Raw genomic sequence first — 12,263 nt, 5'->3', positions numbered from 1 at the left:
TATGGCTCAATCCACAACAAATGAGTGAAGTATCACGCATTTGTGATATCATCTCCTTCAAGGTTCACGTTTATTTTGAAAACACCCTGTATACCTTTGAACAAACTTGGGTTCGTTTATTTCATTCAATATGAAAATGCAATAAAAAACTGGTTGTTCCATAAGAAAAAACATACAGGGTGGCCACTTTTTCAATGGGATTGTATTAGTAACTTTTAAACCATAAGAGTTAGAAGGTCGGTCAAATGGAGAAAAAGTTGCATTCATAGAAGCATTGTCAAGCAGTTCAAACAAATCGAGATTATCAGGGCCGGTTATCGAGATATCATAAGAAAAGTAAATTCTGTCATTTTGTTTTTTCTTTTTTTCCCACTTTATTTCAAATATTATCAAATAATGTTACAGGAATTTTTTATTCGACAGTAAAATATCCTCAATTTTACGTAATCAGATTTCGTATCCAACGTTTCGTACTCTCTAGACCACCCTCAACCTCATTTTTTTCAATACAGACCTGCATATTTTATGACACTTTTCAAAATGACTTTTAACGCTAAATTCAACGATATATCATACAATGTCATTCAAACTTGATATTCAGGTGATTTTGACCCTTATCCAAATTTCTTTGGGTCGGATCTGTATTACATTTAGGTACCTTTAATTTAATTAACAACATGCAATACATTTCGATGAGAAAATCAACTTACTCATCTTGAACTAAATGGAACATATCAGAATCAACTCAAGAAACAAGTAATATTTATTTACATATTTCAATTCATAATAATTAAACGAATTATCATTTAATGAAAGAAAAATCGAATGATTATTCGAAAGTAAATGAAAATGAATGGAGTAAGTGTTCGAAATGTCCACCATTTTGTAAAATGCACTTAACGGTTCTGGAACCCATACTTCTTATACATTTGCTTATTTTATTTCGTCTCCTTGGTTACCTTCCAATACATTCTCAATCTTCTCGCGAGAAATCACTATTGTTGGATTTGTCATTTGTTCCGTTGAAACAAATTACAGAATCGAACTTTATTTTGATATCATTACGATATAAGTTTTGCAAGGCTTGGTATTCTAATTTAAAATCATTGTATTCGCGTCTCTTGACTATTTTATTAATACCAGTTGATAATTTGCATTCACTACAGACAGATCCGACCCAAAGAAAATTGGATAAGGCTCAAAATCACCTGAAAATCAACTCTGAATGACATTGTATGATATATCGTTGAATTCAGCGTTGAAAGTTATTTCGAAAAGTGTCATAAAATATACGGGTCCGTATTGAAAAAAATGAGATTGAGGGTGGCCCAGAGAGCACGAAACGTTGGATACGAAATCTGATTACATCAAATTGAGAACAATTTACTGTCGAATAAAAAATTCCTGTAACATCATTTGATAATATTTGAAATAAAGTGGGAAAAAAAGAAAAATCAAAATGACAGAATTTACTTTTCTTATGATATCTCAATTACCGGCCCTGATAATCTCGATTTGTTTGAACTGCTTGATAATGCTTCTATGCATCCAACTTTTTCTCCATTCGACCGACCTTCTAACTCTTATGGTTTAAAAGTTACCAATACAATCCCATTGAAAAGTGGCCACCCTGTATATTTCGTCGTTAAAAAACAAAAATTGATAATTGACAAATTAACAGATTTTTCCGAGGGGATTGAAAATAATTCGTGTTATCAAGGATAACTGTACTAAAAATTTTGTGGTCATTAAAATGAAGCATGACTGATTGGAAAAAACATTTTTGTTGATCCAATAAAACTGCCAAAAAAAGGCGTACTGCTAGTTCTAAGAAAACCATTCCGCAAGCGGTCAAACTCGTAAATCGAAGGGGTTCAATTCGCAACCCTTCCTTCCAATTGAACACAAACGCCGAAAAAAAAGAGGCAAATTTCTACGAAAACCACTTGGCAAGCGACCACAATAAAACACGCGATTTCCCCAGTCCAATGCCAAATTTTACGATACCGTTTTTTGAACGCAGACCGGGCCAATTCCGTAAATTGCCAAAAGGGTTGCCAACAACCCAACCCCCATTGTGGCTTAATGGGCATCTAAATTGCGAAGATGACTATAGACAAATAATTCCCAAACCCAGGCTAACGGGATCTGACAGAAAAAAGGTAAATTGCGTCCCTTAAAAAAGGGTTCGCATTTTATTGGACCGTTGCCAAATAGAAGGCCGTGGGAATCTCAAGATATACTGTTACTTCGTTCTACCTGCTGGTGAATTTTCGAAGATGGCGAGTTCTTTCACGATCTTAATGATACAGGTGTTGCGTCTTGGATGTTTGGATTTGTTATCTCTATAGTGACGACTCTATTCTTCTGGCAGTCTGGGGAGTTTTGCATTGTTTGGACTGTTATAATCTTCTTTGGACGATGACTGTACGTTTTATTCGAGTTTTGGTTTTTCGTAACTCGAGGAAAAATAAGTTTGTTCGCGACTTGTATTTGATCCGAGATTTGATCAAGAAATTTTCAAGTCGAATCAACTAAAAATCCCGAAAAGGAAATATTTTATGGAAAAATGTTTAGAATAAAATGATGGTTTGGAGGGAGAAGTTGGAATTTGAAACGAGTACCCCTGTCTTTTACAGCAGATCCGTATTCTACGGCAAAAAGATACAAAAAGTTTTGTACAAACAATTTTCACGATTTCTCACAGAGAATTTGAATTTTCCATCTGAACGACCTTCCGACCATTCGTGAAATTTTGACTTTTCTAGCTATACTCAAAATTTTGTTAATATATGGTTGTCAGTAGTGCCTAAACACTGATTAGAAATTTAAACATTGATTACTTTCTGATTTCTTGAGAGAAATCAGAGAGTAATCAATCTTTAAATTTTTAATCAATGTTTAGGCAAATGGTGCAATTGGCCATAAGAGTATGAATCGAGCCATAGAGTAATAAACAGAAATAGAGGGAGTATACGCAATTTTTACATGTCCCCAACATGGTTAGATTACGTTGTCGGATTGTGATATATTTTCAAATCCACAATCTTACTATTTCGTTATGAATGTATATTATATTGAATGAAATATATTTATTTGAGTGATTCCCGATTAAATATGCAAATTTGAATATTTGGAATCCGATATTTTTCCCAAGTGTCGAATTTATTATGAGCTGAATATTTATTACTTTCTGTATCTACCTGCTGAAATCCATGGTTTGGCAATTTTTGCTCTCCTAGTGTCATCGGTTGTTTCCACGTCGTTTGGCTTGCTTGAAGTTTGCTTTCTGAATTTCTGATATATTTAGGTATTTATTTCAATATATTTTGCGTTAATATGGAACGTTGATTTACTATGGGACATAAGAAGTGCGTTCTTTGTGGAGAAACTCGCGAATTGAGTAAAATATCGTATCATTGATATGTTTTCATTTCCGTCTAATTTGATAGTTCATGTTGGGGACAAAATTTGCTTACTGAAAATGACATATGCTCCCTCTATCTATGTTTATTACTCTGAGGATCGAGCAAATCCCCCCCACGATAAAAGTTTTATGAAACCCACTATCAGTGTCTTAGAGTATTTTGAATATCGATATTTGCTCTGGCTATTGTGAATAGGATGATATGGCTCAAATAAAGAACAAAAACAAATAATTTTGCCCTTTCCACATGATCAAAAACCATGAATGTACAGAAAACAAACAGTTCAGTAGAAGTAGAAAAGTCAGAATTTCATGTAAATGATTATTGGAACGAATACGTTAAGGTAGTTTAGACAGAAAATTCAAATTCGATTGCAGTGCCATCATGTGACAAATCGTGAAAAAACTGTTGTTACAAAACTTTTGTATTAGTTATATAATAGAGATATAAAATGAACAACTGGGATTCCCATTTGAAATTCCAGTTGGCCCCCTTCCCCCGCAAGAGTGAAGTAAATGGAAAAGGTTTTAGTAATAACGGAAATCCCTTCAAACTATTAACTTTTATTCGAGATATTTTTGTGTAAGATTTTTCCTTTTTTTTGAAATTTTTGACTTATTCAACAAAATTCACCCTGTATACAGGGTGTTAGTAAATAAATGTACCAAACTTCAGGAGGTGATTCTGCATAAAAAATAATTAAAGTTTGCTAAATAATTCTTGTTCGCAAATGCTTCGTATTATGCGGGGTGTGAAACTAACAACTGACTATTTATGGCTCTGAAACCGGTCGAGATATTCAAATTTCCAGAGGTAGTTGCACTTTTATTGACATGCGTTTAAGAATTTCATGTTAATCATTGGCCAGCATACGCATTTTTTGAACCAAATGGTAGGCTACTGAGATATTTCAGGCTGAAAATCATTTTTGGATTACTCTTCCAATTTGCGACAAAAAATTTCTCATGCATCTTTTCGTATGGAATGCCATTTCTATTCAAAGAAATAAATAACATCATACCGTGCAAAAAAATCAGTGAGTTCATTCTAATCTGCAATAGCAAAGTTTCTTCAAAAAATTTAAAGAATTTATCAAGTCATTTCCGTAGAGAATAAAAATGAATCGACACTGAAAAACCTAGTTTAAAAGATAGTGTACTGTACTCCTTTAAACACAGAAGTAAATATTAGTTGAACTTTGGTTTTTTATCAACGATAATTATCACTGATATAATTACAAGAATTTTGCGTTCAATTGAATTTTATTAGCCAAGAAAATATCCCTTAACTCCACATTTCAAAAACGCACCAAAATATCATTTTTAAAGGGTCAAGTCTGCAATCTTGGAGATTTACCAACCCTTAAAAAAGTGATAGTAGGCTGTAATTTAGAAAACCGCCGCAATAACCGCAGTGCAATTTCGGTGTATCTCCCAAAACCGGCATAAGGCAATAAAAAAAAGGTCGAACAAGAAAATACAGTGTTAACCAACTGGTCACATCACAATGACAGCGCTGAACCCTTTTGCAATTTTCAACTTTATTTAAAAGTCATAAACGTTAAAAATAGAGCAATATACTTTGGTATTTGCAGGACCTCTATGCACACGTTATTGTTCGTTTTTTTTCGAAGGTTTTTTCTTCCACAAATTCGCCGAAAGTGACAATTTTACGCCACTCTACAGCAAATTTGACGTGGCAAAGGGTTGTTGCACAATGAACCCTTCCGTTTTCGAAAGAACTCGGCAGTTTTATTGCATTTCAAGGATGACTAGCAGCGATTTGTGAATGATCCTTTACCGGAGGAAGAGGTATGGAATTCTTCAGGACCCAAAAAGTATTATATTGCAGTTTTACCTTGATAATTGAAGATTTATTCATCTATAAGATCATAAAAAAAGGGGTTTAGAGGAACACATATCTACAACCAAGTAGCAGATTCATGCTTAATCTTGTATCTATAATTTTAGACATACCTCCCAAGTAGCAAAATTGATCACTAAAAGAACGAAATCATTTCATAATTATCGCAAAGTGCCGCATGAAAGAATAAAATAATTTTTTAATGCGTGTGAATACGACCATTTTATCATATAATGAAGGGATTTCTATAATGCTGTTGTATAGACGTTCTTACAACTAATATTATACGACAAATAAAAAGTGTAAGTATATAAATTTTATAACAGTTGCATAACGTACTATAAAATTCCTATAGAATAATTATAAAACAATGTTATACAAATTATAATACGGTTGCATAGCTATTGTATTACTTTTAATAGCGACGTTAAACGATGGTTGTAAAGGAAGCTGTATAAATGGTTGCATTAGAGTTGCTTAAGAAAAGTAATAAAATTGTTGCATTATGCAGAAGTAAAACATTACACAATAATTATAGAATTATTTTATAATCATCTTATAACAACAACAGTATTCTCTCTCATGAAGAGCTTATAGAATAAAAATGTAGTTCCCAGGAATAAATTTATCCCAAGTTCTGCGTTATAAAATCTATTCATTTCATCTATATATTAAAGAACATTATACACATAACACAATAAAAATTTACACGGGTTTTGTAGCAGGTTTCGTTTACAAAATGAATTCAGCAATATCTGAATGGAAATGAATAAGAAAAAGTGGTCATTTTAAAAGATCAGTAAAAAAGAAATACCATAAAAATAAAATACTTCAGAATTGCAGTACCCGTGATCAACCTCTAGTTGAAGTCGAATTTAACGAAAAGTGCTAATCTAGAAGAAACAATGATTATAGCTTCAGCCAGCAGTGATAATACTGAGGAAAAACCAAAGGAAATGAATACGAACATGATATGTCAAAAGGAAGAGTCGACATTAATAGTGCTGACGAAGAAAACATCGACAACAAAAATTTGAGGCATTCTCTATCTGATATCGAAAAGAAGATTAAAATGAAAGAACAACTCAAGATGTGGGCAACGTTTTTCAATATCAATCATTCTGCATTAAGAGAGCTTTTCGTTATATGGAACCTGGCTATTCCTAATCTTCTTCCTACACATCCAAGGACATTCCTAACTACTCCCCAAAAAGTTGAACTGGTAACACTTGAAAATGGAACGTATTGACACAATGGTCTAGAATCCAACCTAATAATTTGCTTGGAAAAATATTCTCATATAGAATCTATTTCCTTGAATGTAAGCATAGATGGGCTTCCAATATATAAAAGTTCAAAGTGCGAATTTTGTCCCATTTTATATACCATACACGAAATCCCAGAAGTTAAACCTTTTGTTATCGGAATCTATGGTGGCACTGGAAAACTTTCTGATATAAACAGTTATCTGCGAGATTTTGTGAGTGAGGCAAAACAAGTACAGTAGACTCGCGATACTGTGAACACAAAATGTATCAAGGGTGTTCGAGTTATCGGAAGTGTTCATCTTAAGGGGGGTAGGGCAATGTGCAAATTTTGTGACGTATTTTATAATAATTCATTTATTTTAACACTTGAAGTATTGTGTAATTTTGGTTTGAATTTGTTTACTCTTCAAATTTTCCAGTACAGCTTTTTCTTGCAGGCGTTTCAAAGTTATTATGTCTTGTATTTCCATAAAATTTTCTTCAGCCCAATAAATAACAGTGGAAATTGATTTCACTGCTTCGAAATGTGGAACTTTGGGCCTTACAATATCGACATCGTTATCTTCATCGTCGCTGTTTTCTGGAATATTTTCATCATTCATATCTAGCTCATCGCAATTCCACCGTTCAATTTCTTTTTCATTATAATCATGCTAAAATATAGAAAATTTGAAGGACATGAAAATGTATGCTGATTTTACTTACCGGTTGAAGTTCCATTAAGAGTGATATTGTATCTTTCACAACAACTTTTTCTCTATTGAGCATTTCTTGTAACATACTCAAAGGTATATTATCCTCATCAGTGAAATCTTCAGTGCGATCAAACAAATTTTTCCAACACTTTGAAATCATCTCTGCATCCAATTTGATCCATGCAACTTGTAAATGAGCCACACAATCTTTTAAAGTAAGTCGTTTCAGAGCATCGGTTATGTTTTCCTTTTGACTCACAATTTGACTCAATAAGCTCCTTCTGTAATGTAGTTTTGTTAAACGTAGGATATTCTGATCCATGGGTTGGATCAAAGGAGTCACGTTGGGCGGCATATAAACAGTGAAAATTATTCCATCTGAACTTCGTAATTCCTCAGCCGGCGGATGACAAGGAGCATTATCCAAAATGAGAATTGCTTTTTGAGGCAGTTTTTGACCTCGCAGAAAGGATCTGACCTGAAATTTGAGTTTGATATCATTATGTTATACGAAACGTAAAAAAATTACATGTCACTCACCTCTGGAATAAAATGATGAAAAAACCATGTCTTCAAGATGTCTATCGTCATCCAAGCATTTTTTGGGTGCTTGTAGATGAACGGATTTTTAAAATTTTTAAAACATCTTGGCTTCGCTGCTTTACCTATTAATAAAGGCGTCAACTTATGCGAACCATTAGCATTCACGCACCCCAATAAAGTAATACGTTGCTTAGCCATCTTCAATCCAGGAGCTGCTTTTTCAGAAAGGGCAACAAATGTTTTGTCAGGGAGAAGTTTCCAAAAAAGGCCTGTTTCATCTGCATTGTATATTTGATGGTTACTTAGGTGATGTTCTTGAATTAAATTCTTCAGCTTCTGCTTGAAAGGATCGACTAATTCTGGCTGCGATGATAGCTTTTCGCCAGTAATTTTTAAAAATCTAACGCCATGTCGAATTTTAAATCGCTGTAGCCAACCATCACTGGCATTGAAATTATTGGTTTCTTTAAATTCTTCATGTAATTTTGATGCCATGTGTTTAATCATATCTCCTGTGACAGGAACATTATGTTTCCTCTGATTTAGGAACCATTTGTATAATTTTCTTTCCATTTTTGGATTTTCCGGTCTTCTCAACGTTCGCTTCTTGCTAGGTTTCAAGGTTTTATTGACAGAGTCCTTTATTTTTTCAGCCTTCTTCTTTATGGAACAAATCGTTGATTTTGCTACGCCATATTTCACAGACAAAGCAGTTACACTTAGACCTTTTTTGTGTTCGTCTAATATATTCGCTTTCTCAAATAGAGTTAAACACTTCGGAGGCATCGTTACACTCTGATATTCCGTAAACGCAAAGTACGATATTCACTGTTTCAATAAATCTGAGATACTAAATGTATTATGACTATGCAAACAAGTCTGAACGTGTTCGTAAGCGAAAAAATTAGATTATCTGTCTCTGTTCATGTTACCGAATTTCTGCGATGTTCACGTTACAGAGTAGTCAATGGATCAGAATTTCTGTTCACGTTATAGAGCCATTCACGGTATCGCAAGTTCACGTTATTGCGAGTCTACTGTACTTACGAATCGAATTTTTGTTGAGCGCCACAAAAAGAAAATTCAACTAAAAATTCGATGTTTTATTGCAGATTCTCCCGCGCGAGCTTTCATCAAAGGTGGCTATTTTTTTGACAATTTTTTTCAACATTAATTTTTATTTATTTTCAGGAGTATCGAATTTTAATGCACATCATTTCCAAATCCAATAATTTGAGGTTAGTTCACGCGTGGAAAGAATCTGTATGCAGAAGTTATTCGAAACGCAATATAACTAAATAATTGTTTACTGTTGTACGTTACGCATGTTAAGCGATACTTCTGTCCTATTATGTAGTTTGCAACCGCGCTATAGGATAACACGCAAATCTAACGTGCAATGTTGCTAGTTTAGGCAGTAAGTAGCTATAACATACATAAAATTAGTAGCAATAAATAGGTGGACTATTTATTTTATTATGATACCTACATCTTGTAGTTCAAGATGTTCTAAATGCACCTATAATGTATGTTTTGGCAATTCTATTATGAAAAGTCTTCTAACTTTCAACTGTAAACTTGTATTGAAGGGAGTTTCGTCATATAATAAAAACTATATTGCGACAGATCCCCATATTTTAACTAAGAAAACAGCTTTATTTCTATAATAACTGAATAATTATAGCAAAAAATCTTCTTTACCTACATTTTATGCAGAACAGCGACGTGTATTTTTTGCACACAATGTGGTAGACTACTTACTAAACTCACCTTTATATCAATATCAACTTTTATATTAAATTCTACCTATTTTTTCTGTAGAAAACAAAATGCTGAGGGAAAATATTTCATATGTATTATTAAATCTGGCAACATTCAAAAGTGGTCAAGAATCAAACTGCAACTGACTCCTGAGATTGTCAAGAACAATTTTATGGCGCTGCATTGAACAACATAATAAAACTGTAATATCGTATAGTGCTCAGTAGGAAACAGAATTATTGTATAAGGTTTCCAATTTGTAGTCTACCATATACGCCATATTTATTAAATGTTTGGATTATCAGAAACCACCGCCATTTTGAAAAAAATCATATAGAAACGTAAACAGATTAAATAAAAATAGATTTTTCAAAGAAATATAGAGATTTTCTTTCAGCTTTCACAACAGTCATAATATATGTTGTTTTGAGTTTAAAATTCAACAAATAAAACATAATTTTTATTTTTATTATTTCAATAATTCCAATAAAATGTATGCTAATATGAGGCGCATCAATTTTTTATCGAAAATATATATATATAATGTCAGAAAAGCTAGCTTCGCAAATCAATTTTGTCCCTGGATTAGCGATAAAGGTCTTTAATATTTTCTATATGATAACCAACAGATACAATAATAACTCCATCACCCACCGCCATAATATTGCCTGATATTGGATCTAACATCTCTGTCATGACAACTTTTATGTACCTACCTAATAAAATATTCTTGTGACAATTCTATTCCGAATTTCAACAGTAGAAAACAAAATTATTGTATTAGCGATTCTGCCTGCATTATAAAATGCTTATAAAATACTTTCTTAGTAGTTCTATACAACAGTTTTATAGCAGTTCCTAAATAGTTTTGTAAATGCATTGTATAAGTTATCTTGAAGACATACTTATAGGACAGTTATATAATCATTATCCTATAATGGTTGTGTAGTGTACTAAAGGGTGTCCTAAAAGCACTGAAGTGTTGTATAAACTGGGGCCCTTTTTGGTTGTAAAGATATTGTATAATGGTGTATAGTCACATTAAAAGATTTTCACTGTTCTATAAGATATGCTGCATAATAGTTCTTACAACCCTTATGAAATAAGTTTTGCTACTTGGGCTATCGGAGAAATATTATTCCTAGGAAGACTCCAGTAAAGCTAGCAGAACCAATTTGGCATTTTCGATTTCTATAATACTAGGCTAATTTTAGGCAACCCTATTTTACCCTATTTATCTCATTGAAAACATTTTTAATCTTCAATTGTGAGAGGATTCGCGAATTCTACTAGCTTAAAATTAAGCTAGTTGAATTTTTTGTGTACAACAACGACAACAACAAGCGAATGTATTGTTTATGGACAATGATAATAATTTTAGGCTCATTTCAGTCTCACGTTAGAACCCACTTTACCCACTGCCAAAATTGTGAATTTAAGTTCTTTAAAAAATCCTAGGTTCTGCTAGCTTAACTGTTAAGCTAGCAGAACCTAACTATCCCCTCAGAATAAAGTCATAGTAATTTCAGGCTCTATTCAGGCTAATTTATTGCCCTATTACAAATTTTTTTGTTCTCCAGTTTAACTGCATATATGTAGAAATCATGGTTTTATTGGGGTCCTACGGAATATTTGTGTAAAGGGATTTCAAATTGTTGGACTTCAGTCTTCTGTAGATAAATGAGTAAATAGTCAAAATCTTCAGGTTTGTAAAATGCCATGAAAACATATAATTACTCAACACACTGTTATTAATTTGTTTTGGAAACATTTTCTCTAGAAAACAATCTGAACCTTGTTGGGACAGACTTACTGTTATGTACTCATATTTTATCACATTAAGGTTACCTATATCTTCGACAAAATGAAGAACAGAATGCTTCATAACCTGCTAAAATATCGTTATCGATGAATATCGCGATGAATGAATCTGCTGACATCATGTGACTACAAAAACTAAAATATCTCGAAAACGGTTCCATTTTTTGTATTTGGATAAGAGTACCTTTTTCATGAAATTTTCTTCGCTCCATCGAATGCTTCTATTTCTTCACCATAACGAATACAACGAAAGAAGTTGTCCCAAAAAAATCATGACTCGCCCTCTAAAACCATTCTATATCGGGTGTCCCAAGGTGAGTGGCCTATTAGATTATTATGGAAACTATTGATAGTAAAAATTTCAAATTTTGTGGATAGATATTTGGCCATATAAGGTACATTTTTAAAATAATTTCACATTTCCAGTGTTGCCGGATGTACGACAATTTGGCAACAACTTTGTTATTTTGAATAAGACATCCGGTATTTCTATTTTTTTTATGATACTCCATAAAATATTAAATCTATTCACTCTTACTTTTCCATCCCTATCTTCAACGGTTTTTGAGTTATTAATTATTTTTCGAAATTTTAGATCAAATTGGCGTATTACAAAAATGACTCTAGTTCGCTCAATATTTGAGATTTAAGTCAGAAATTTTGCAAGTCGTTAGATATTGATCTGATCTGTGTCACTGCTTTTGAATTATGGTTGTCAATAATACAGGACGGACCAAAAAAATTCATCATTTGCCAAGTTACAAAATTGTGAAAAAGTATATTTTTTCAAATTAGACACCTAGTATTTTTTTCAATTTTTGGAATCAGTACAACACACTCTACAATTTTTCTATTCACGTCCCTATACCTATCTCAACTGGATT

At 32.8% G+C, this 12,263-nt stretch overlaps 2 protein-coding genes across 2 annotated transcripts; both read right to left on the bottom strand.

Annotated features, from left to right (window-relative positions):
• Positions 1–6,784: 6,784 nt before the first annotated feature.
• LOC123685443 (jerky protein homolog-like) lies at positions 6,785–7,881 on the bottom strand. Its single transcript, XM_045625144.1, has 3 exons — positions 7,795–7,881; positions 7,265–7,732; positions 6,785–7,212 (listed from the first exon to the last, which is right to left on the bottom strand). The coding sequence occupies exons 1-3, from the start codon at positions 7,843–7,845 to the stop codon at positions 6,919–6,921; spliced, it is 813 nt and encodes a 270-aa protein (XP_045481100.1). The 5' UTR covers positions 7,846–7,881; the 3' UTR covers positions 6,785–6,918.
• A 34-nt stretch (positions 7,882–7,915) lies between these two features.
• LOC123684590 (jerky protein homolog) lies at positions 7,916–8,583 on the bottom strand. The gene is made up of 2 exons (XM_045623905.1): positions 7,967–8,583; positions 7,916–7,919 (listed from the first exon to the last, which is right to left on the bottom strand). The coding sequence occupies exons 1-2, from the start codon at positions 8,581–8,583 to the stop codon at positions 7,916–7,918; spliced, it is 621 nt and encodes a 206-aa protein (XP_045479861.1).
• Positions 8,584–12,263: the final 3,680 nt, after the last annotated feature.

This window comes from Harmonia axyridis, chromosome 7 (genome assembly GCF_914767665.1).
Source record: "Harmonia axyridis chromosome 7, icHarAxyr1.1, whole genome shotgun sequence".
NCBI classification, from domain to species: Eukaryota; Metazoa; Arthropoda; class Insecta; order Coleoptera; family Coccinellidae; genus Harmonia; species Harmonia axyridis.
The sequence above is the reverse complement of the archived record's forward strand: the minus strand, read 5'-3'. Positions and strand labels throughout refer to the sequence as shown.

Bases quoted from the DNA above. Each gene is read 5' to 3' on its own strand.
- LOC123684590 (XM_045623905.1), bottom strand. From the start codon at position 8,583: ATGCCTCCGAAGTGTTTAACTCTATTTGAGAAAGCGAATATATTAGAC.
- LOC123685443 (XM_045625144.1), bottom strand. From the start codon at position 7,845: ATGACGATAGACATCTTGAAGACATGGTTTTTTCATCATTTTATTCCA. The intron at 7,733-7,794 runs GTGAGTGACATG...CTCAAATTTCAG, and splicing joins TTCATCATTTTATTCCAGAG to GTCAGATCCTTTCTGCGAGG. The intron at 7,213-7,264 runs GTAAGTAAAATC...TCTATATTTTAG, and splicing joins TCTTAATGGAACTTCAACCG to CATGATTATAATGAAAAAGA.